The 25,847-nt window shown below is 44.7% G+C and overlaps 2 protein-coding genes across 20 annotated transcripts in view; both read right to left on the bottom strand.

The window, feature by feature from the left end:
- Positions 1–21: 21 nt before the first annotated feature.
- Positions 22–2,408, bottom strand: LOC111843380 (uncharacterized). Of its 2 annotated transcripts, none has more exons than XM_023810915.2 (3): positions 2,120–2,408; positions 1,260–1,365; positions 22–1,094 (listed from the first exon to the last, which is right to left on the bottom strand). In XM_023810915.2, exons 1-3 carry the CDS (start codon positions 2,242–2,244, stop codon positions 792–794), a joined length of 534 nt encoding a protein of 177 aa, XP_023666683.1. In that variant the 5' UTR covers positions 2,245–2,408; the 3' UTR covers positions 22–791. The 2 variants fall into 2 exon arrangements, with proteins under 2 accessions (XP_023666683.1, XP_023666684.1); XM_023810916.2 differs by having other exon boundaries at positions 22–1,091.
- A 4,098-nt stretch (positions 2,409–6,506) lies between these two features.
- LOC111843415 (membrane-associated guanylate kinase, WW and PDZ domain-containing protein 2-like) overlaps positions 6,507–25,847 on the bottom strand; it is a 140,027-nt gene continuing 120,686 nt past the window's right edge. For 6 of the 18 annotated variants that reach the window (XM_072710171.1, XM_072710158.1, XM_072710168.1 and 3 more), the window contains 10 exons: positions 24,078–24,119; positions 23,236–23,351; positions 22,722–22,914; positions 21,345–21,602; positions 19,588–19,773; positions 18,502–18,685; positions 17,769–17,979; positions 16,660–16,803; positions 13,354–13,492; positions 6,507–10,255 (listed from right to left, as the gene is read on the bottom strand). In XM_072710171.1, coding sequence (XP_072566272.1) covers positions 9,516–10,255; positions 13,354–13,492; positions 16,660–16,803; positions 17,769–17,979; positions 18,502–18,685; positions 19,588–19,773; positions 21,345–21,602; positions 22,722–22,914; positions 23,236–23,351; positions 24,078–24,119 — 2,213 coding nt within the window. In that variant the 3' untranslated portion in view covers positions 6,507–9,515. The other 12 variants (XM_072710160.1, XM_072710167.1, XM_072710162.1 and 9 more) reach the window with 9 other exon arrangements.

Below are 25,847 nucleotides of genomic sequence, written 5' to 3'. Positions count from 1 at the left end.
AAAGACAGACATTAAAACTGATGTCTGTAAACAGATTTTTTTATTAGATAATCTAATAGTAAACACATGTTATCAAAAAATTATTTAAACCTAACTGAAATGTTTTCAGGGAGAAGTGTGGGATTATAATAATCCATACTTTGTTTGTAAACACAGCAGGGACAAGTCATACTGACACAGAAAGCAAATCAGGGATTGATCAGCCTCCAGACTCTTCCTATGACAGTGCGCTCTAACTTCAGCATGTTTTAGAGTGTTCCATCTGGCAGGCTTCCTTCCACAAGTCCATAAGAACAAACAGTATCCCCTGGCCTATGGTCTTAGACAGAAACACAAGCCCATAATGCACCAGTATCTTCTTGCCTAAGACAGAACAACAGTCTCATAATGCTTCAGTATCTTATAGCCTACGGCCTAAGACAAAGCAATAATCCGATAATGCACCCAACCCCACCTAACTTCCAACACGTGAAAGGATCCTTAAAGTGTTTCTCTTAATAATTACATTTCTTTAATGGACCAAGTCCACCCGCCTATCAGAATGAGTTTGGTACTGTTCTCATCCATCAGCTCAGAAAGAAGGTCCATCTAGAATCCATTCTGTCATGTACCTGCATACAGTATATATCCATCCACCTTGTGTGAACATCTTGTCCAACACAAGGTCACAGAGAGCCTGGAGACTATCCCAGGATGCACTATGCTTCCCAAATTCACCAAACATTCAATCCCTGGCTGTAAGGTTCCCCTTAACTTAAAAAAGCTGCACTGAACTGTAGTCCCATGCCAGGTCACGTGAAGAATATTTCTCTCACGAGCTGGAGGGCCTCCTCATCCCTGGAAGCCGAGTCCGCCTCTGCAGTGTCATGCGTGGCCTGCAGCTGGACACCTTGCCCTGCTGCTTGGCCCCAATTCGCGGCCTCTCCATATGGGACAGTCTCCTCCTCGGCGACCACTTCTGGGTCACTCTCAGAGACGTAGGTTCTTTCGTCTTCTTCAGATTTGGCGTCACCAGCCACCTCCTTGGGCAAAGCATCCGCACGGTCCTGCTTATCCCTCTTCATGCGACTCCCAGCTGTCCTTCCGCTTCCCTTCTGAGAAGAAAACCACACAAATTAAGGGTTTCCTTAAAGATCACACACTAGCAGAGCAGAAGGTCATTAAACAGACTGAATGCACAGAAACAATAATGATGCACCACAATATTTACTTGTAACTTCCCCTGCTAACCAAATCAGACTTAGCTCAGTCTGGCCTACCTGCCCTGTAGGCTCCTGAGCCCTGAAACCCTGGAGATTTTCTTCTTCGAGGAAGCTGAGCGCTGTGTCCACGAGCTCAGCCTCATTCATGCCGTACACAGCCTTTCTGGAAGCACCAGGACAGCCAATGATCTAACCATTTCTGTATTTAAAATCTACTGAGAGGCTCACAGCAGACTTGCTTTCACAAGCCAGCCATAATAATGAAAATTATAATGAAAACCCAAATCGGCCTCCACAAAACTGGAAGTAGCTACTTAATGTGTGCGAGGTGTGGAAAAGATGACTGCACACTTCAACAAAGGACTAGACCTTTCTTTCTGTGATTCTGCCACTTTTTAAATTAGTGTTTATTTTTATCCTAAGGGCTCTGGTTATAAGAACGGGACCGTCCTGTTACAAATCATTATTTCAACATGATGAAAAGGTGGGGGGATGTAAGATAATACCAGACTGTGACAATTTTAACACAGCATTGCTCACGTGTTTAAGAACATGGATGTATACATTTCACAAAACCGTATTCATATTGTTCAGGATTCACACTCATTAGAAATGTTAGTAAACGTTTATCTTTTGTGAAAATATCTCCTTCTAGTTAAACAACAATAAATTGCGATTAACGCCCAGCTCCCGTATTTAAGATATTTCATATAAAAAACATTGGGAGCAAATTTAGTATGCGGCTGGACAAAACAGAAACTAAATAAAAACGGAAGCAGAATATTTAACTAGTTATCACACGTTCGTTAAACTTCTTACAAACAGACATCAGTGTAACCAAAAAATGCATTCTCGGATAATATGACAGCTTGGACTAGCCTGGCAAAAAAAAATCCCCCGATCCCCACAAAACGTACCTTTCCAACTTTTTTCTCTTAATCTTCCTTGGGACATGACTGGTCTCGATGGGATTTTCTTGCTGGGGCTGTCCGTCTTTGCCGCCCAACATCCAAGACGGAAGATCCCGCTGCCTGTTGTCCATTACTATGATCTACATTCACTTATAAGTGATCAAATACACGCTGCACTGGAACCGCATAACTGACATTATGACTGTAATAATAACCAGGGATGAATGGGTGCCATATAGAGCGGATGCAATATTGAATGGGTGCAGAGACTTTCACTGTTTTGTATCCGGGTAACAAAACAATTCCACCTTAAATCGGTGAAAACGACTCGGATCAAAATGCATGTGCGCCCCCGCCTGTACCGGAGTATTAAAGCAGCAGAGCTATTTTTTCTTCTTGTAGCACTGGCTGATGACAATGATCACATTATGGAAAAAATATGGTCTAGTGTATAATCTAGGATGTCCTTCCGATGGTTTGCGTGAACTAGCATGCTCTCCTCTTCTGGTGTGCAGACAGGACATGTTAGCATGCATGGTCTGAACGTAAAAGAAGTATGAAGATCCACTGTTCAGTATCCTGCAATCGGAAATTAACATCTTGACTATTTAAATAATATAGTAACTAGTTATTAATCAGCCAATATTATTTATATGTCTAAATACATAGCGGAGACCAGGGATGGGTGTAACATTTTTTACATTTTTGCCTATACCTCTGAGCTCTTTTATGCAATCATATTTAAAATTTGATACAAACTACCTGCATATTGCTTCTATTCATCAGCATGGGTTTTATCTCTGTATCAGAAACAGACAATGAATGGTTTAGCCTCAAACACATGGAGTGAAATGTTACAATTTACCCCAGTCAGTGATAGTTGTAACACAGCCCCAGGTTAAATGCATCATTATAAATGATGTAAAAAAATTTCAAGTGATTCAAAGTTCTCCTTCTTCTTATTTTTTTTTTTGTTCAGCAAAATTTGTGGGTATGTATGCAAATGTGCATAATGTATGTTAATCACAACTAAAATCAAAGATTCATAAAGAACAAATATGCAACAGTGCACCAGTTTTAATAACTGAATAATAGTGTGCATGTCTGCATGTGTGTGTAATTGTGACTATGCCAGGGGTGGGGGCCTGATCCACTGAGAGCCGGTGTGGATATGGGATTTTGGATCTTTGAATCAGCCAATAATAAAGCACCGGTTCTCAACTCCAGTCTTGGGGACCCACTGTGATTGGCCGATTGAGAGGTCATCCCAAAAACCCGCACCGGCTCTCCATGGATCTGGTTCCCCATCCCTGGTGTATGCATGTCACCCAATTTTCCTTTAACTATGAAATGTTCCGTACACACAAACCAAAAGAGGAATTTGGCTGCTAGAAAAGGTGCCTAGTGGTGAGTTTTTAGGAGCTCGGCTCCCTTCAAAGGAACAAGTACTTTAAGTTTTTATTTACCATCACAAGGAAATGAAAGAAACACTTTCGAATGCTGCTAAATCTACCAGTACTAAACTACAGGAAGTGTGGAGGAAAGCAAATATCCCTGTTAAGACGGAGGAGAATATCCGTGCTGGTATACAGAAGCTGTACAAAGAATACCAAAATCTGGGTAAAGAGAAATCGAGAAACACGGATAAAGCAAATGTGAAACGGCAGATTTGGAAAGGTGATCTCGTCGAGTTATTTGACATTTCCCGGCAAAATGTGATGGACATGACTAGCGTATCACAAGAAGATAAAGAATTTCTTAGGTCACATAGAGAAGATCGTATGAGTTCGTCAATGAGTGGAGTAGACAAGGTTTTCGCCTCGAAAATAAGAACTAAGTGTACAAAAGAAGAAAAAAAAGATTCATATAAGAATAAACATTACAAAGCTATTGCTGAAATCAATAAGACAGTTATACTGGAAGATTAATCTCCATCATCATCAGCACCTAGTGACGAAGAGGCTGAGTTTTTGCCTCCAGCAACGAAAAAATACGTTCAAGTCCTAGATTAAAACCTCTTGATCAGACACTCATGTCTACTTGGGATCGAGAACAGCTCTCTATTTGACAAGCAAGTACTTCATTTACAGCAACTGCAAAGAGTGTTGGCCACGATGTTTCAAAGATTTCCGTATCTCCATCTACCGTTTACTGAGCTCGGGCGATCAATAGAAGTAAAATGGCAAAGAAAAGACACTCTTTGAAAATCTTCCTCATTTGGTCTTGCATTGGGATAGTAAACTGTTACCCTCAGTTGCCCATGGTAGTGTCAAAACTTTGGAAGATAGAGTTGCAGTTCTAGTGACTGGCAAAGATTTTGAGCATTTGCTTGGCCTACAGTACCTGTTGCCCTGAAAGGCACTGGTGAGCAGATGGCTGAAGAAGTTATTCGGGAAGTGGACCGATTTGGGCTACGTGACAATATCATCAGTATATCTTTTGATACTACAGCATCTAATACAGGACTGATCCAAGGGGCATGTACCAGAATTGAAAGGGAATTCGGACAAACATTGTTGTGGTTGGCTTGCCGTCATCACACCCATGAACTAATATTGTTTAATACTGTTTGAGGAGTGTTGTGGCATACCATCAAGTGGTCCTGACATCCAGATTTTTTGGAAGTTCCAAAGTCTGTGGGCTTCACTTGATAAGAAGTCATATACGACAATGCTGGATGAAGAATGTCTCGTTCAAGGCTTTCTAGAAGAACAACGAGTGCAGATGGTTAACTACATCCAAAATGTCCTAAAAGACAGAAGTCATCCAAGACTACAAAGAGTTATTACAACTCTCACTCCTGTACCTAGGAGGATGGTCTAAAAACGACTTCAGTTTCAGGATCCCAGGGGCTCTGCATCAAGCAAGGTGGATGGCAAAGGCAATATATGCACTTAAAATTGTCCTCTTCACTAAACAGTTGAATATTCCTCAACGAGAATTGAAAGGAATGAAATAGGTTGCACATTTTGTCAGCCTCATACAGTATATGTTCGCTTTTGCCACGAGGCAATTGTAAGTCGATGGGCTCCAAAGAATGATTTGGATATGCTACAGCTTCTGAGCACTTACCCAGATGCAGACCTCAAAAAAGTGCTCTCACAGTTGCTAAGAGACACCTTTGGTATCTGTCAGAAACAAACGTAGGATTGGCTTTTTTGGATGAACGTATTACTCAGGCTGAAAAGGAAAATATGACAAAAAAAAATTAGAAACCAAACCTGCAAAGAAAAAGGAAATGAAACGATTAGAGGGTAAAAACCTAGTTTTTGAAGGAAAAGACCTGAGCCATTTCGTTACTAATAAAACAAAGACGTTCTTTGAATCGTTTGGGATCCACGACGTGACAGAATACTGCAGTGATTCTCTAAGAAGCCATGTGAACGCTCTTAAGGTGGTCAATGATACCGCAGAAAGAGGAATTGCTCAGATAAAAAAGTTTAAGGAATCGGTCAGGGACGAACAACAAAAACAATTCTTGTTGATGGTAGTCGAGCATCACAAAAAAGTCGTTACCAAGCGAACAAAAGAAGGGATTGCATTGTTCAAAGTTGATTAATATAACACGTTTTGCCTGTCATACTATATATTAATCTTAGTGTCTAGTTGTAATATTATTTTAAGTTTGTGATTTCTAGTTTTCCCAATAAAAGTAATTAACAATGAAAAATCGTATTTTTTTACTACTTTTACAAAACTGATCAAAGTGTGCAACCTCTAAATATTATCCAATCTTCTTGAAATTTGGCATATATAACTTTTATATCACTGAGACTAGGAAGCAAAGCCTGCAAAAAAATTACATTTTTACATAAAATTTTAAGCATTCGCCACTTGTGTATATTTGCTTTGAAGATATTCATATTGAACTGCAAATGCCTCAAAAACGCTTAAAACAAATGAGGTGGAACAGTACGTTATGTATGTTTGTAGTAGCCTAATTAAATATTTTTTGTCATACATTTTTTCCATCTGTATTTACTAGCTTAAAAAAAATAATATGTAAAGTATAACAAAGTAAAAAGAGCTCTTGTATCGGAATCTGTATCGGTATCGGCAGTTGTGTATCGGAATCGGATCGGAACTGAAAAAACGTGGATCGCCCATCTCTAGATATTTCTGTACCATTGATGGTATATTAATGCTGATTATGCCTTTAGGATGTTCCTCAGAGTCCATTTCTGTACCTTGAAAGATGCAATTACAAGGGTACAGCCCCAGTGACATGCAAAGGTACAAACTTTTACCCTTTTGTTCTAAGAGTACACTTTGGCTTTTTTATATATAGTTATGCAACTTTATTAAACAGGTTAGACACGGTACTTTGAAAGTATATAACCCCAATTCACCCACCCAAAACTCAGAATTAAATGAGCACCATATGCAAAATCAATACTTTACACTGTGTCAAGATTTTATTTGACAATATTTTAGAATATCATACAGTAAACAAGATTTCTGCAAAAGTTAATATATCCATAGTGTTGCATTTCATAAAAATAGTTGCTCACTTACAGTCTTTGTGACTATTATTAATACAATGAATCATATTTATAGAGATACAGCTGTACAAAGGTAAATACACAGCTAACACTACACAGTTTACTGATCGGAATGGTGTTCACACGTAAGCGCCACCCTTCAAAGACTCACCTTTTAATTATCGCCGTTCTATAGAAAACGTATTACAGTTCACAGAAAACTGAACCAGTCGACACGGAGCATACAGGTGAGAGTCTGCCGAACTACACAAGCATCGCTCTGAACTGCAGGACGGCAGCGCGCCTTTCCCGGACATGCCACCCGTCCTCTGGGTGGCATTGGCTTTTGTCAATCTTCTGCTGATATTTGTGCTTTGTTATAATTCAGGGTCTTCCAAACAGATTAAGGGATTGCAGCCAGCAACGGTGTCTGTATCGTATTGTCAGGAATGAATCTATAGCTATTCTGAATGATTCTTAAAGGGGCATGCTTTTTCTGTAACTGAACACAGAATATATTACTGATTACTGCTAAGCGTGTTCACACTCAAATTGCACATCTTTTCTGTGTCACTCCAAAAATTAAAAATAATTGAAACGTTACCATGGAAATAAACATCCTTAATTTTCCTTGCATTCCCATACAGTGGCTGTCAGCAAATTAGAATTACATCCGTCGTTAATAAGATGTAACAGCTAGTTTTACAACAACATCCGGTAATAAGTAAATGTTACTAATTGCGAAATAATTTTGTTTTTAGGGAAAATGTTCCCAGAAGCATTAAATATATATGCCTCTGGGGTACGATGTTTAAATATTCATGCTTGAATTTAACGCGATAAGTGGTTCAAAAACAATTAAGTCAATCATATAGATGTCTCCTTGCAGTTGCGTCATCTCTGACCGAGAACTTCACCCATGTACAACTCTGATTGCCTTGTAGATGTGACTGCTGATCCTGTTTGGCCAATCGCGAGGCCTCAGTCCAACGACGGTAATAATAACATTCTTGCAACGTTTCTTTTAACGCAAATGTAACGTTGGGCGAACTTTTCGCTTGGCGCTCAGCACTTTCCGAACGCCTGTTTGGCCGCCGACTGGCTTCCTGTAAACGGTTATATATTGTGGATTTTTTTGTAAGACACAAAAACATAAATTACCTTCACGTAGCTGAAAAGCAGATGTCTTATTTTTTATGGGAAACCTATCATACTAATTGCCAAGTATGTTCAAATAACGTCAGAGAAATGCTCAAATACGGTCAAATTCAGACAGTTTGTCTGCAACGATGATGACACCATTAAGTAATGTCCGTATTGCGGACAAAACAGCACTCGTACAGTGAAAGCAGAGAGATAACCAGCCCTTTTCCTGAACGCTTTTTATAAAAACGACCGGTACTGCATCCTTTTGCACCACCACGTCTGACCATGAGGGGGTGCTACAGATTACATTTTGCATCCTTCAGCTGCGTGATTGCTTATTATGCCCCTTAGTTCCACACATTAAATCTATGCGCTCTGTTCAGCCTCGAACAGGTATGACCTGCAAAAATTTACCTGCACCACTGTAACCATACTCCATTTTGATGTCAGCTACAGTTAGCTAATTATCCTTCATATGACAAAAACAGACTAAGCAAAATTCATTCGTTCATTCTGTTACTAGATAGCAGATAAATGTACATAAAAATAAAGCAGATCTGGCATAAACAATGATTTTTCCATAATACAATGATAAGAAAATAAATTTTTTTTTTGGTGCAAACTGACTTCATGGAGGTGACTGAGCTGTCGATACAGATGAGACGAATCGTGATATAACGCTGCGTAAGGAAGAAACAGGCATTTATGCCCATTACTGATCTGCTGCACTTTCTCCTTTTTCTCCTGCAGCAGAGTGACAGCAGCACACAGCTCAGTTTGTGTCACTTTGCTGCCTCCAACAGGTGAACATTCAAACTAGCAACTCGGCCTGGTCTCTCCACTTAAGGCACTCTGCCCCTGCCGCATGCCAGGAGGAAGCCTCCTGCCCCCCAGGTAAGGTGAATCCCTCCACAGTGGCTTGGCTCGTGTTCTGCGGTAAACAGAGCCCAGACCTCTTGTGGCACGGAAACCGGAAACCGTTCCGGGTCATTTTGGGTTCTGTGAGTCAACCCACGCTTCAGGACACCGTGCTGAGACAAGTCAGTGAGACGAGTCAGTGAGGAGTCAGAGTGCCCTACTGTGTCACCAGACTCTCCCTGCTTGAATAGCATCTCAGTATATTTGCCCGTGTACATATACTCCGAAATGATTTTATGTACATGTTTTCACATATTTATATAATATACCTATATATCTATACATCTAAATGATCATTATTAAAGATATATCTTTCTTTCTATCTCAGGATAGTTTTAAGGCAGCTTTCTGTCGATTAAAATCCTCTTTTTCCACATCATTTCTTTTTGTTTCATTGCCTTGTCAACGGCACAAAAGGTCATGTCAGGCAAACCCCATCAAGAAGCATCCAGCCATAACCAGCACTGGCTGAATGCCAGTGGCCAGCTCCTCGACATGTGATCCGGCTTCACAGCCAGCTGCCGGAAGAGAAGGGCGGAGCTTCTTAAAGGCAGGTCCCGCCCCTATGCCACCTCCAGTTGAGTTGTTTGGATTCAGCACTATAGGAGTCTTCCCATCATGCTACACATTCAGTTTTTTTTCTTTTTCTTTCTAGTTTTTTTTTTTTTTTTTTTAATGGATGCCTTGAGTTTTTAAGGTGGTGGGTGTAATATCTCAAAATAATTTAAAATACCATATAAATAAAAAAAAAAGATTCTCTAAAAACATGTGTTGCATCTGATGGTGACGGCTGGCGGGCCTGTTGGAGGCCTGACCAAGCCTTGCCTGGTGTGGCCTGGCCTGCAGTCTTTATGGCGTTATCTGCTCACAGTGGATGTCCCAGATCGTAGTGTACTGGGTAGCTTATCCGACCCAGGGATTTTCCAGGGCCCGGGGGACACTGTGGCCTTTCTGCCCGCCATGGCACTGCCCCCGCTGTTTCCCTTGGATCCCCGGTAGGGACGGGCCTCGACGGACACTCTCTCTGGGTCCCTGGGGCCGGATTTCTCCTGGGCTGGCCTGTCTGTGCTGCCTCCATTGCTTGGCGTGCCACCGTTCACGTTGGAATGTGTGTCTCCAAGCCCGGTGGCCTTTAGGGAGTGTGGCAGATGCCTGTTTTCCCTGTGGGGGGCGCTGCTCTCACCGCCTCTCCTCTCCTTGGATTTTCCCCGGGAGGCTCTGTAGGGCTTGGAGTTTTCCTGGACCTGCTCATCCCAACCCACGGGGCTCTCGGGGGTCCCCTGTCCACCCACGCTGACACCCCGATGGGCGGACCTGCCACCCTCTTTCCGCTCACCCCTCCCACTGGCCCTGTGCTCCGTCTGCCTCCTCCCAGGTGCGGCCTGCTCCGCCCTCCCAGGGCTGGACAGGTGCTCTGCCATGCTGTCGTGCATGGGCTCCCGGCCCGTCTCCGGGGAGAGTAGGTGCTGGGGGTCAAGGGGAGGGGCCGGAAGCGATGACGGTGATGGCGTGGCGTTCAGAGCATCGGGGGGTGGGGCTACTTCCGACAGACTTGGGGAGGCTGCAGGCCGAGCATCCCAGGGGGTGGGACTGTCGACTGAGGGACAAGAGAACACTGTTACTGGTGTGCCAGACCTCCAGAGACACCCACAATGCAGACATAGTGGCCGGACGCTTTCTGTAATTCTGGGGCTAAAATCAGTGACAGGCAACTGTCAATCACCAAGCATGGCTGAATGGTTTGCCCAGAAACTGTACACGGCTGCTCCAACTCCACGAGAAAGTCCTGTCTAAATGTCAAGCTCCTAAACCATGGACAGGAAGGGCAAGAAGTTCTGCAGACCATAAGCAAAATAAAGGCTGGTTCATACTTCTCTGCAGAAGCGCAACACTTACGTATACATTTTACACATGCGCACAATGTGTATTTTTTATTATTATTATTATTATTATTAATAATAATAATAATAATATATATATATATATATATATATTTTTTTTTGTTCCCTGCACAAGTACCACAGCATTGTGTTTGTGTCCATTCCTGTTTTACAAATGAAGAGAGCCGACTTACAGGGCTGCCAAGTGGTCAGTTGGCTGGCGTGAGATTTTCAATTTGAGACAAGTCTGCACACCCATACACACGCATTTACATGTATGTCTTATTACCTTGTATATAGTCTGTAGGATTTGCAAACTACCTCAACGGTCATCAAAACACTAATTTGGAGTGCAGCAGGCGTTTGTCCGCGGAGGCGCACGATGGCATCAAACGTGTCATAAGCGCTAGTACGCATGTGGAGTACGGAGTATGAACCAGCCATAATGCTGTGTGTTTGGGCAGAAGGTCCTTAGGCTGAGTACAGGGCTGAACCATCAGACACTAACAGGTTGGGTAGTTTTTATTCAATCAGTGCTCACTGGTGTGATCAAAGCCATTATTTGGGCACTATGTAATAACAGGGCCCTAGAGACCAACTGCTCACGGCCAACCTGCTAGACTCCTGTGCTGATGAGATGTTTTCCGGTTTAAGCGCTGATGCCAAAAAAAGCGACAGCACTGTTTCCTCCCTCAGCTGACCTGGCACTGCATTGGCATCCGCTCAGCAACCACCCAGAAACATCCCATACAAATGCTCAGCAGTGCCAGTAGGGGGCAACACAGAGCTCCCTGCCAGGAGGGTCCTGGTTGGTAGCCTGGGGGTCGCACCGTTCACCCAACACTGATGTCATCACCCCAACTGAGGTTATTCCAGTTTTTCCATTTCAGATGTGCACCGGAGTGGATCTACCCAGCTCTGGCATGATTATAAAAAAAAATACGATAATAAATCCTGAAACGTCACTGTAGAGCAGTAAGTGAGAACTATTAAAAACTGAGTGTGGTCACCAGTGAAACCTGTCAACACTGTGTGGTGTCTATTTTTAGCATGAGTAATAGGAACCAATCGTGCAGAGAAGGATGACCAATTAGTTTAATGGCATTCCATCAATAACTGGTGGCCGTGAAGGCAAAGTCTGAGCTCTCTGTTTGTACCGTGGGGTACCCAGCTCTTGGCTAAATGCTCCTGCAGAATAGATGGCATGAAATGGATGATGTAAACTCATCATAAAGGCTTTTCTGGCACCTGAGAAACAGGAGCCTTCTGGATCATTCTTACGTTTCAAAACTACCTGCTATTGAGCTTAAGATGCAGAGCAGATCCTCAGGACTCGATTTTAGCAGGTGGGTGAACGCTGTGAACAAGGGTGGAGGGGGAAGCTTGAGGGGGCAATGTTGGTGTGAAGAGCCCGGGATCTGGTGCCCCGTTCTGGATGTTACTTAGAAAATGAGGTACAGGGAAGAAGAATTTTTCATGGTTCACCTTATATAAGCTTTTCCTCCACATGATTGATAAAGTTGGCGTGTGGTTGCCATGACGACAGCACCAATGGATACCCCCCAGGGGTGAAGGGGGACCTCAACAACTATTGACCTTCATATTTATGGATAATCCTCTCCAAACAATCCCAAACTCACAATTTCTCTCTGGCAAGCCATGTACAGAGAAACATGGAAAGCAGGCCCAGGGTGTCAATGCAGTGTCTGTAGGGTGCCCTTTCTTACAAAGAAGATTCCAGAACAGACCTTTAGGTGCCATTAGAGTAGAAGCAGGAGCCGTGAGCCTGCTGAGAGGTGAAACTTACTGCCCAGACAAGTCACATTGCAAACACACTGCAACCAGCTGCAGCAGAATTAGAGGTAAGAAGGCATGCAGCGTTTTACAAACCGTGTCTTTAGAGTGGCCCATTAGGAAGAAATAGGGGGAGCCATGCTTGTCACTTTTCATGCACATGGAGAGGCTGGGAGGTACCATTCCTAAAGGAAGGGGAGGAACAGCCTAGACCAGTCATTAGAGTTAAAAAGAGTGAGAATGTGTTACAGAACTGTTAGTCTAAAAGAGTGACTGAAAACAGAATTATCCAATGATATACAGGTTATTGGAACAGAATTAAATATTTTGTTAATACAGTTAGCATGCTTAATGGTATAGAGTTAAGTTTTGTTCTATTTACTGCCAGTAGGTCGTTAAGTAAGATAAGTGGCCTGAGGTGCTAAAGAGTCAAATCAGCCTGAACTTTTACAAATGTGTGATTACGCGGCCTGAGTAGGAGACTTCACTCTCTTCCTGTCGTTAAAAGGCAGCGTTCAGTGATGTAAACCCTGTCCAGCTGGCTTTGATTATTAAACTGTAATCTATTTCATCCCACTTAAGGCCCATGCTTCCTTTACAAACAGCGTCCTGTTGGCCTTCAAGACCAACAAGCACGGACACCAGCAGCCAGGGGGCGGCCTGGAGCAGCGGAAGGTGGCCATCTTTACTGTGCCGTGACCTCTGAACTCTGCTGCTTGCACTCATGTTTGCTGATGTTCTCTCCTCAAAGGTCAACTAACTGAAATACCCTAAAAAAACACTAAATTTTGTAATAGAGAAGATCGTAACCAGCTGACAATAAAATTATGGCAATACAACTATAATAATAATGACAATTATAATGACTTACTCTGTAATAATAATAATAATAATGTGGTCTATATTCTCTCAGGCACCTCAGAGACTTTGCTTATTAGACACAAGGGAGTTAATGAGAGCTGATGGGACCTAATGTGCTGGTGCCCTGATGGGGGGGTCAGGGGGACTCAGGAGCACCCACCGTACTCAGGCACTTGCCCGGTGCCCCTCTTCAGCAGCAGCCGCACCCTGCGCCCCCCGGACTTGATCAGCTCGATGGCGTGGCCGTGGGTCATGTCCCGCGTGCTCTCCCCATTGATCTCGATGATCTGGTCTCCGACCTGAATGGCAAGGTGGTGAGTGCGTGTAAGTGCTTGAACCGGACTCAGAGTCCAGTCCAGAACCTGACCCAGAAACCAGGCCAGACCCCAGGCAAGAATCTAGCCCAAAACCTGGCGCAGAAACCAGTACAAACCCCGGCATAGAACTTGGCCCAGAATCCAGTCCTGAACCTGGCCCAAAAACCAGTACAGATCCCAGTTCAGAATCCAGTCTATAGCCTGACCCAGAACCCATCGCTTGTGGACTGGTATGCCCTCCAAAGCTGGCTGCTGACTTTCTTGTTTCCCGTTCACAGAAACTGCATGTGCCCTTGATTGCTGCATTTATGCTTCGGTTTGTGTTGCCCCTTTCTGTGCCTCAGGCCTGTTAATCCTGAAAAGGAAACACCAGCTTTAAAGTGCTCCTTCCCATTCCACCCTGCATATCGTGTGAATCTACCCGCCGCTCTGACCAGAGAGCTTCCCACGATATCACTCATTTTTCAGAAAGACCAGCAGTGGAAGAGGTTAAATAACTGGCTGAGATGTGGACAGAAAATTGTTTTGTCAAATTTTTGTCAGGCTGAGTCAGTTTATACATAAAACAGCCGATGAAGAGAAACAGCATGTTTGTCACTGATTAACCGAGATGCTGCCGTTGTGTCGACGTGTCACTGCTGAACTTTCACCTGACCTGACGTTTCTGAGTAGGAGCAATTAGGCTGTCTGTTAGGGCCAAAGGCTGGTGGACCCCACCGTCAGGGGTGATCCCAGAGCAATCTAATCAAAATACATCATTCGGTATAGGGTACCATAATGCCGGACCGTGGGAGAGAAATTACTTTAATCACCAGAGGGCCAAAAACACTTTCACAGATAACATAACCTATTTAACCTTGTTTCACCTACTTCTGTGGTTATATCTAAGATATAATGAGCTTTAAGTTTAATCTTGAGATCAAATACATTTTAATATTATGATAGAATTAGCAATTCATAGAAAATTAAAATTAATTAGTGTAATAAAAAATGCATTGTTCTACAGTGTTTGAAACAGTTATGAAAGTTAAAGATAATAAAAAAACGATATCAATATTATTATTAGGCTATTATTCTATTACAACCGCAATTTATTTTATGCATAAATAATAATACATTTATGGCGCATATAAACCTTTCATTTGACGCGACTACCTATATAGCTCTGCATTAATTAATGCAGCTGTTTGTGACAGTTTGTGAGTGAGGGATGGTCAGCGGCACCAGGAATGGGGGAGGGGGGGCGGGGTTTGGCTTGTGCTGTTTTCCAAACTCTTTACATGACTCCCATTTTTAATTCATACACCAGAAAAGCAATTGGGGATGGTAGACATTTCTCAGTATCGCAGAAACACCAGTCCACTAAATAGCTGGATTAAAGAAAAAGAAAAAAGTGGGCGGGGAATCCATAAGGGGCGTGTCCAAGAAGGTACCACATGGTCAGGGAGGGCTTAGCTGTGGAGGAATGACTCGCAGAGGACAAGGGGGGGCGGGAATGATGGAGCAAGGGAGGGATGACGCACTTTACTGACGCACAATGGACATGCTTCAGCATGCACCGGTGGGCTGATCAGCATAACGAACGGAAGGTTCCCCCATTAGTGGGGACAGGCGTTCCGAGGGAGGCTGCTCTCATTTAACCAGAGCTGAGACACTGGATGCCTTGCCTATTAAACACCCAACACTCAAAAACATACCAGGACTCGTGTGGCCTGCCGTATTAACCTCGTGACTAACGATTATTCACAACCCCGTTTCCAAAAATGCTGGGACGCTGTGTAAAATGTAAATATAATCGAAATGCAATTATTTCCAGCCATAAACACAATTAGGTAACTAATTAGGCAAATGAATATACATATATCAACAATTATTTTTGTCTACATCATTTGTATTTTGCATCATGGACCCTTGCCAATTTTGAAAAATTTGCACACTAATGCATGCATATCAATGCACAGAAGATAAACTACGCAAAAAAACTGCGATATTTTTTCCCGTTCTACAAAAAAACCCACGATTTAAACAGCTTTTAATCAAAACTGTTCATTCCACAGGTTTTAAATAGGACAATGTTGAATAATTTGGACACAATTGCAGAGATAAGCTGTCAAAAAGACTTATTAATGACCCAACCCCGACGAGACCGGCACAGGGCGATTAGGAAGCCTTTAAGGCAGTGTGGAGAGGCGTGTGCTCAGGGTCGGAGTTTAAATTCCGGAGTTAACACTTTTTAGCAGCCTTTCCAGAAATGATTACCGGGGATATAAATCTCATTAGCCCCACTGAAGAGGAGAGGAGATGAAATTCAGCCAATCCTTCATCTCCACTCTGCTGGCTCCGGTAACAGACTGGCGGGCCTGCATTTACTACTGCTCAGCGGTGGGAGAATGATATTCCTCAAGGGTATTTTAGAGGCGTTATCCCTGACAGGTTCATTACGGATAAAAAATGACGGCTTTCCTGACATCACTATGGAGGAGGATGATGATCCGGAGTGAAAGAGTGCCGACGGATGGATGTCGCGCGATTCCCTCCGCGGAGCAGTATCTAATCCCATCCCCTGCTGTTGCCCAGATATCAAAAACGAAGTTACTACTGGAGCCAAAAAAAAAAAAAACAACACCAGCGTTTAGACACTATGATGAAGCCAGGGAGGAAATGCCAGGCCCATTAAGCTGATTATAAAGGGTAACGGGCCTGTTTTCAGATAATAATCGTGCTCTTTTTTAAGCACAGGTGCTTCTAAATATTCTCCTGGCTGTTCAGAGATAAAAATGTCTGCATACCGAGTCTGAGGCCTAGTTACTAAGCAGCTACCCTTCCAGCACGGATAGCAGGAATGTGTTAATATGCTGTGAAAGGACAGAATGCAGAATTTCCTAAAGTATTACGGAGAGGGAAGTAAGGAGGCGTATCAGCAGAAGGCAGAAGAGCACAATGCCCCCCCTCCACACCACATGGTACAGTCTTCTAGCCGTTATTTACAGGGCTGGTTGCTTTGATCAATGAATTACCAGTGCGAGCCACAGGGTCGTAACAGACGTGCAATAATCATCGCTCAATTAAGGCGATTACTCAGCAGCTTGGCTCTGAGCAAGGTGATGGGGTAAATCTGTTTAGGGGGGTGGGGGGTGATGTCGTCTCACCCTCATCCTTCCATTGCGGACGGCAGGTCCATCGTCGGCCAGCCTCAGCACGAACAGGTCCATCTTGTATTCCCGCCCGCCGCGGATGCTGAAGCCGAATCCTTTCGCGCTCTTCTCCAGCTCCACGGTGAAGAAGTCAAAGTCCTGTGGCAGCGGGTGGCGTGGTGGTTTAGACGCCGGCAACAAAACATTGTTCCGGTTCAAGCAGGATGCACTCACACGCTATTACATGTCTGTGTGCCTGGATAAGCAAGGCTGTATCTAAGCTTCAACCAGCCTCAACCAGATGCGACTCTCAGCTTGTTCATGTTTCATCAGCTTGGTCTGACTGGATGAATGACAGGATTCTTCTGGTCCGTGTTTACCCAGAGGGCGTGGCTTGACTATCCTCGCATTTATGCACTGACATGCCTCAGTCACACATTCGGCTAGTGAGGACACAGGTCAGGGTATCAGGTGCAGTGGATCCTGTGTGGCCCCTGAGGAGACTGACCTACCCCACGGCGTGACCTAACTACGTTTCGGCCAACAATGGACCGCATATACTGTACGACGGCGCTCCCATAAGATGACAACGGAGTAGAAAAATTCCTGTCGCCTAGCAACGTTGTGGTGGAACGCATTACTCACGTGTTTGTGGTGATATATACAATACATAATACTTGATAATGATAATAAACTATATTACTGGTTTATGCATTTACTATACTGTGCTTTTTATTGTTATTTAGGCTATAGTATATAGCCTAGGTGTGTAGTAGGGTGTACTGTGTAGGTTTGTCTGCACTGCAAATGAAATCGCATAAAACGACGCATTTCTCAGAACATATCTCCATCATTAAGCGACGCATGGCTATTAAGATGCATGGTTTAGTTTGTTTCCTCTTAGTATTCAGTACTGCGGACGTACACAACGTACAGGCAGGAATTACACTCTCAACTATGATGGTCTGTCATCTTGGATCATTAAACTGCATTCTCACTTGCGACTCCCTGTCGTCCTTCTTATTAAATCATCCGTCCACCTGAGACTGTCTGACGTCCGGGTTATTAAATTGCATCCTCACCTGTGACTGTCTGTTGTCCCGGATTATGAACTGTATTCTCACCTGGGGTTGTCTGTAGTCAGAGATGGGGAACTGTCGGCCGTCGGGTCTGTAGTCCATCAGGGGCGGGTGCCTGTAGTCCAGCGTGGAGGTCTGCCGGTAGTCCACCACCGGGGGGTGTCGGTAGTCCACGGGAGGTTGGCGGTAGTCGGTGTACGGGGGCTGTTGAACGTCTGGTTTGACATCCTGCCTCGCTTTCACCTCCGACCTGTAGCTGCCAGACAACTCCCTTAAAAAAGGTCGCCATTGAACCTCTTTACAGACCTCGCCTGCTGTCAAGCGCAATCACAACAGTCCAGCCTGCCTTTCTGGCACAGACTCTGCTGAATTAGCCCCAAGCCAGTTGCAGGGTACTAGGGGGTAAAACCAACTACTTTCCCCTGACAGCTCGGAAAAGAAAACAAAAATAAAAGGAGGACCATTCAATTCAAAAGGCTGGGGAAGCTAAAAGAAGGGATATCCATATTGTATTAAACAGTTCCCAAAGCCAAGCTTCGTAAATGATTTAAATTCTGCTCAAAGGCGTGAAACAAATAAATAATTTAGGAGTCTGTAAGAGGTAAGCTAAAGAACACACAACAAACTGGACAGACTTCAGGCTTGGTCCCATAAATCATCAGAAAGCCAAAACCAGGGATCCACAAGGCCAGTTTCACACACTTAATGCTAAAAAGCAGCCCTTCCTTAACCGTAGTAAACACAATAACAGGGTTGCTGCTGAACGGCGTGACCTTACCTGCCGTCGTGGCTGTAGAGCTGAGGAGGTGGGGCTGGGGCTGGGGCTGGAGCCTGCGTGACCGGGCTGTGCTGGGCCACCGGGCTGGTCTGGGGTGCCGGGCTGGACTGGGCTATGGGGCTGTGCTGCTGGGCCATAGGGCTTTGCTTCTCTGAGCTGGGGGCTGAGGGTGGGTTGCTTATCTCTGGAAGGGGAACACAGCACATACCACACACTGTCACTCAGGGCTCTCTTATGCTCCTTGCAGAAGCATCATCACTGTCTCTATTCCCATTTCTAAACAAACATTCTCTACATTCCCACACAGGAATGTTAAAACTTGGCCTTCTCAACATTCCCAATCAGAAGAATAAATGCTCTATATTCCCAAAAGGAAATTAAGCCACATTCCCAATCAGAAGAATGAATACTCTATATTCCCAGCAGGAAAGTAAGCCACAATCCCAATCAGAAAAATAAACACTCTACATTCCCAGCAGGAAATTAAACCACATTCCCAAATCAGAAAAATAAACACTCTATATTCCCAGCAGGAAATTAAACCACATTCCCAATCAGAAAAATAAACACTCTACATTCCCAGCAGGAAATTAAACCATATCCCCCAACAGAGGAATAAACACTCTATATCAGGGTTATTCAAATCACGGTCCTCGAGGTCCGAGCACTGCTGGTTTTCCAGCCTTCCTTTACCTGTCAGTCAAGTGTGAAGCCTCTGACCAATCAGAATCAGTAATTATTAAACTAACTACCTGGGAGAACTGAAAACAAGGCCTGGATTTGGAATCGAGGTCCAGATTTGAAGAACCCTGCTCTATATTCTCAACTTGAAATTAAGGTAAATTCCCAAACAGAGGAATAAACACTGTATATGTGTATCGCTCACTGGGTTAGGACTCCTATGACTGAAAGGTCACTGGTTCAAATCTTGAAGTCACTACTGAGCCTTTCAACATGGCCCTTAACCTGCATCACTCCAGGGACTGTCTGACCCCATCAGTCGAGCATCTGCTAAATAAATGCAGAGATCCCCTCCCCAGTGTGTGCCCATCCCTCTGTGACGCGGGCACGTGGCGCCACACTCACCCTCCTGCGGGATGATGCGCAGCGTGACGCTGAGCCCGGCGTCCTTGATCAGCTTGACGATGTCGGCATGTGGCATATCGACGATAGACTGTGCGTTGACGGCCAGGATGCGGTCCCCCACCTTCAGCTTCCCGCAGCGGTCGGCCGGGCTGGCTTCGATGATGCGGCCAATCTTGTGGGGCACGGCTGCGTGGGCGGCCGCGTGCACAGAGACACACACACACACACGCGGCTCAATTAAACAAAAGAACCTCTACTCAAAATTCTCATTCATCACTATAAAAGTACATGTCCAAGAAGTACATGTCCAGAAGCTGACAGGAGGACAGTGAAAAGCTGCTGAATATTGAATACAGAGCAAAGAAAAGCTATACTGCCTAGATCTCCTTCCACTCTTTTGATTGCTTTTGTGCAAGTATGAATATGGACTCTACATTCAGGTGCTTGGGGATTGGTTCTTATAAAAACTTATAAAAGCATGAGAAATGCAAATGAAAAGATGTGATTTCTCGCATCTGCCCCATCTGGATTTGGAGTTTAATTTACTGCTGATTTGTGCTGACTGGCACTGAATGAAGTCCCTGTCAAACTCCCCACAAACGTCCTCCTTGTTCGGATTGGAGGAGAGATATGGGAAGCTTCCTCTCCGGGGTACGTAGTTAGAATAACACATTGACAAATAGGCTCTGAACATATTGTAAAAGGCTGATCCCACACTAGGAGTCAACATGATATCAGTAATGAGATCACAGGTCTCACAAAGACAGACAGATGATCGTGGCCATTTAACTCCACAGATTGCACTGGGGTAAAGTGGCTGGGTGAATGGACTCCCCCAAGTGGGATAGATTATACACATACAACATTACAGTAGTTGTGTCAAAAATACACACATAAATTAAGGTCCAGCTTTACCTTACCTTGCGGGGACCAAATGTCCCCACAACGTGATGAATACCTGTTTTTTTCTTACCTTATGGGGACCAGTTTCCTGGTGCCCATATGGGAAAACTCTATTTTATAAATATCTATGAAAACAATGAAAAAACTACAAATGTATTTTGTTCGGTTACTTATGGTTATGGTTAGGGCTGGGTAGGGGTTAAGGTAGTCATTGTTAGCATTAGCATTAGAAATGAATGAGTGTTCCCCAAAAAGGTATGATTACACCACTGTGGTGTGTGTGGGTTTGCATAGTTCACATTCGGGTTCCAAAACATCCCCAAAGTGTGGTGAAACCTGAAACTTCCTTACTTTCTCAGGTCCCCATTTGGATAACCCCAATTAAAAAAAAAAAATCTGTGAATTCTGTGAAGTAAAAATTCCAAAACTCTTGTATTTTGTTTGGTTACTTATGGTTAAGGTTAGGGCTGGGTAGAGATTAAGGGTGTCATAATTGGAATTAGAGTTTTGCCCATAGAAATGAATGGAAGGTCCCCATTTTAGATAGGTACGCCAACGTGTGTGTGTGTGTGTGTGTGTGTGTGTGTGTGTGTGTGTGTGTATATATATATATATATATATGATTAAATATATAAATGGGCAATGTGTGGAATAGGGCATGCAGGTGCATTAAGCCTGTTTCTTAAACCTTGCACCCCACATTTTAATTGATTAATTACCCACATTTGCTGAAGAAAGTCAGATGACCTCCTGTGTTAATAGTCGACAGCTAATGGAGAGGAACCCGCACTTGCAAGTTCTCCAGCCGTGACCAAGGAGACGCCATGGCAACGCCTTACCCTGGGGATACTTACTGATGGTCACGTTGGATTCTGGGCGGTTCAGCGAGCTGATGATGACGAAGCCGAAGCCCTCGTTCTCCTTGCGGTGGATCACCACGTCGCTGGTCTGTGCACCCTGGGGAGGCGGGGCTTCCGGAGCGGAGCCACAGCCCGTGGCCGGCCCCGGGGCGATGGAGCTGGAGGCAAAGTCGCTCCGGGGGGAGCTGTGCTGCGTGGATACAGAGCCCGGGCTCCGGCCATTCTCAGGACAGGGTTCGCTGCTAGGTGGCGCTAGTGATTCAAACACAGCACTGAGGATGAGTCATCCGAAATGGTGACCAAGGAGTTAAAATCCTGCTAACTCAAAATCCTGGATCTTAAACAGACTACTGACTGTTTAAGACTAAATCTACATAAAACATAATAAAATAAACATTGTAATCACTGCAAATGAAGTCATCCGCTTAATCAAAGAAAATTTCTGAATAATTTCTGAAGGGCAGCAAATTGTAAATCTCCTCCTCATCCAATTTGCGTTTGGCTATCTACTGATCAAAATTTAATGGTAATAATGCTTGTCTCACTTGCACGCTGCTTTGGACAGAAGTGCCTGATAAATAAATAAATGCAAATGTAATAAAAGACAGCTCTCAGAGCTCCTTCGACATCTCTAGGAGTGCTCCTCTTAATCAACCGACGAGGATGGACCCTGAAGGAGGCAGGTAAGCCAGAGGGGAGAGCCCTGCTTGCACTGTGGGGAGTCGGGAAGGGAGGCACAGTGTGCTCCCAAGCCTCAGAGGCCGACAAAAGGAGCAGCAGGGCGCGGTAATGAGGGGACGCACCAAGGACTTGCAATCATCATGAGGAATCCCACCGCTCTTTACCTGACAGCTCAAGTGAGGAGAAGACCCAGTAGGGTGGAGAAAAAGCAAGTGAGAGAAAGGAAGGGCTGGAAGCTAAAGGGAGGCAGGAGGCAGGAGGCGGGAGGCCAGCCCAGTCACAGCTGGGTGCATGAGCTTGTCGCTGGAGCCAAAGCTGTTATCAGTCAGCTCCTACAGGAGCCTCACAGGTGAACCAGCAGGTGGATGAAAGGGTATATTAACAACCCCCTGAGGGATCTCTGCATAATCCTTAATGCCAATCACAGCCAGGGCATCTCAGGATAAACTTGCAAAAGACCAGGGCACGTCGTACACCTTCAACAAAGCGGCTGCACAAATGTCACGTTTCGGGACCAGGTCGGGTGGAGTTCTTCACAGCAGTCCGCTGAGAATTTCAAGTGTCATCGTAATAGGTCAGGTCCAGCAGGAGGACCAGAAGGCTAACAGGCTGAGAGGAGGCACGCATGTCTAATTTGTCATGTACTTTCAGGTGCGACCCTCAGCACAACATCAAACTCTGACTGCTCACCTGTTCCCTGGATTCTCCTCCGTACAGTCAGGTTGACCTGTCCGTTGCGGGCGGCCGCGTGCATCAAGTCAATGACGTGCCGATGTGTCTTCCCCAGCACTGGGACACCATCTACAAACACCAGTTCGTCACCCGGCCGGAGCCGCCCATCCCGATCTGCTGGGCTCTTCTCGATGATTGCCCCAATCAAGATCTGTGGATGGAAATGAGGGTTAACAAGCTCCCCCAGGACACATCATGGGTCAAAGGTCATGGCTGAGATGTGAAGAGAATCAGAATGACTAATACACTCAAGAGAGTGTGTTCAATAAAGTGAAGGACAGGGAAGATCATGGAAAAATGGTGAAAGTATTGCTGATCCATCCCTTTTGATTCGTCCAGTGCGGCACTGAAATATCGCTACTTTACAAGTTTCATGTGATGGGGAACAGAGAGCTGAGTGTTAGGGTTGCTTCTGCGGTGCGATGAATTAGTCAGAAAAATCGACAGGGTTTCAAGCCCGTCCCATACGAGCCTTGTCACGAGCCTCCGGACTCACAGCCTGTCCCGCCTCGTCACCTCCCAGGATCCGGAATCCGAAGCCGGACTTCTGCCGGCGCAGGTGGACGTCCAGTTCCAGGTACTCGGACCCTGGCACAACAGCACCATGGTCACATCAACATGTTTCTTTGATTTCCTTGGATGTGAGGGTCATTGCAATCAGAGCCTCACATGTGGAAGCTACCATTCCCATGGAATATAAACAACGGGAGGTCACCTTCACACACACAATATGTGCTGGCCTGTTAAACGTGGTTAAAAACTAGGCATGACTTATGGCTGGTCCAGTTCTCCTCATACCTCGCTGCATAAAAGGTCTTTGCCTTTATGCTGAGCAATAATGTCCATGAGAACTGACCTGTTGATCTAATTTACCAGCCTGACTGTACTTCCCATTTGACCAGAAGAGAAGACTATATTTATGGCCACTGCGAGATATCAAAGTCAAAGTATGTCAAAGTCAATTTTCTGAGACTAAATCCAAAGACCTGCCCCTTTTATGGAAACATAAAGCTTGGGTCAGAAGCTTCGGTGCAAACAAACTGATGCATAGAGACACAATGGAATGAGCACTGTGGAAAGGACATGGGCGAGTGCGAGTGTAAGAAGCAGGATCGTAAGCGGGACAGTGGCTTCAATGGTTAATGGACAAAAAAAGAAAAGATATCGCAGCGATGAAAACTAAGGTTCAGGTGAAAGGGAAACACCAGATGACAAGAAAGCCTGGGAACAGTCCAACCAAGCAGGTGGGTGAGCGTTTGAGCGAATTGGAAAAGGTAAGACGACGGCATGACCACAGCATGAGGGGGTACTTGCCGGAGGGATCCACTCGAAAGGCTGTTCGGGGCAGCCCCGGCTCTGCGTGGAGACAGAGTAAGTGCCGGGTAAATGTGACGACCGGGTGAGGGAGGGGACGCGGGGGGCTGAACAGAATCGCGAGGAACCCCCACCAGAAACAGAGGCAAACATTCAAACAAAAATTTCATACACGTGTCACCCAGGGCTCTCATGGAAAGTCTGGACAGTTTACTGTTGCAGAACGGTGACGTCAACAAAGGACATGTGACAGTAGTAAACAACACTGCACTCCAAAATTCCTCCAAGCTACGGAAGTCTTCCCAGTTATAGCCTATTTGTCATTAAAAAGGTTACTACATTTTTGTTTTTTTATAAACCTTTAGTTTCCCCGAGACCATTGTTTGAAGACAACACAGAAAAGACGCAACGAGGCCTGACAGAAATTCACCACGGAACCCACATACAGCGCACGTTTGTCTTGGGGCTGTGCGCCCATTCCTCCTGCCTGCTGCTCCAGGTGTATCATTCATTATAGGGCTCAGAACCTCATCGCGGAATGTGCCATGACCCCTCTGGCAGAGACTGTAACACACCACACCAGGGTGCGAACCCCAGCCGACCGGGAATCGTGACGCTTGGTGTGATTATTCACACCGAGGCTTCCTGAGATCTTAAAACCAGAATTAAAAAAATGGCACCTGTCTTGTCATTGCAGTTTTAAGATGAGACAGCGATCTGACAGAGGTACAAACAGACTCAGATTCCGTAAATCAGAACGAGGTTTGCCTTTACCTTCAAATGAGTAATATACAAACCCAGATTTTTTTCTGTCACCTTCTGAGCACATACGTCTGCCACAGAACTCGATACAAAAAAACAAAAAGCAAACCTTTAGTGTGTGCCTACCGACGTCGATCCACATGACAGCAAGACTGAGGTGGGGCCTATGGTCACCACAGATACATCTATGGGTAGAATGGATACTCTGTTCAGGACCCAATTCCTAAAGTTCCTACCTAAGAAGAATGATGGATCTCTCCTGGAACATATGGGACTGACCCTAATCCCTTCAAATGAGACTTAAACATGTTAGGTTGCTGACTTTGTGTATGTGGTGGTCAAGGTGCGGGACTTTCTGGCAGGAGCAAAAATGTGGCAAGGAGCTGGAAGGGAGCAAAAACATGGACCAACTGTGGGTCCCCAAGGACTGGGTGGGGAAACACTGCTCTAAAAGCACCTGTCATCTCCACAAACATTCACCTTACATAACATTACCAGGGGGTCTTTCCCCACCCACAGCGAGGAGCGAGGTTCTGCCCAAGTCGCCGTCACTGTATCATCCAAGTTACGGTATCGGTGTCACCCAATAGCAACCAAGAAAGTTAATGCAGCAACCCAGAATCAAAGTGTAGTTACACCAGAGATTCAAAATGGAAAAGCAGTTACATATAAAGTTATATAAATATAGGTAAAGTAGGGACATTCACCCAAGCAACCAGTGAACCACATATGCAAATGAATAAGTGCTTTTTATGTAATGCACATTATGTTAAGGTGTCATAAGAGTATTCTTGTCTCTGTTTTATTTCTGGGGCTGCAGTTAAAGAGAAAAAAAAAAGTTGATGTGGGTTTACTTGTGTCAAACAGATAAAGGAGAGTCCCTCATTATAGTGTGTAAAAAACACCACTGTCTCTTCAGGGAGTGCTTCGGGAGAGATGAGTGGAAAGTAAGATCCCAGCCAGAATTAGCACAATCCCAAGAATATCCACCTTACTAGACCAGGACTC

The sequence above is a fragment of the Paramormyrops kingsleyae genome, chromosome 3, assembly GCF_048594095.1.
Source record: "Paramormyrops kingsleyae isolate MSU_618 chromosome 3, PKINGS_0.4, whole genome shotgun sequence".
NCBI classification, from domain to species: domain Eukaryota; kingdom Metazoa; phylum Chordata; class Actinopteri; order Osteoglossiformes; family Mormyridae; genus Paramormyrops; species Paramormyrops kingsleyae.
This window is presented reverse-complemented; position numbering and strand designations above follow the sequence as displayed.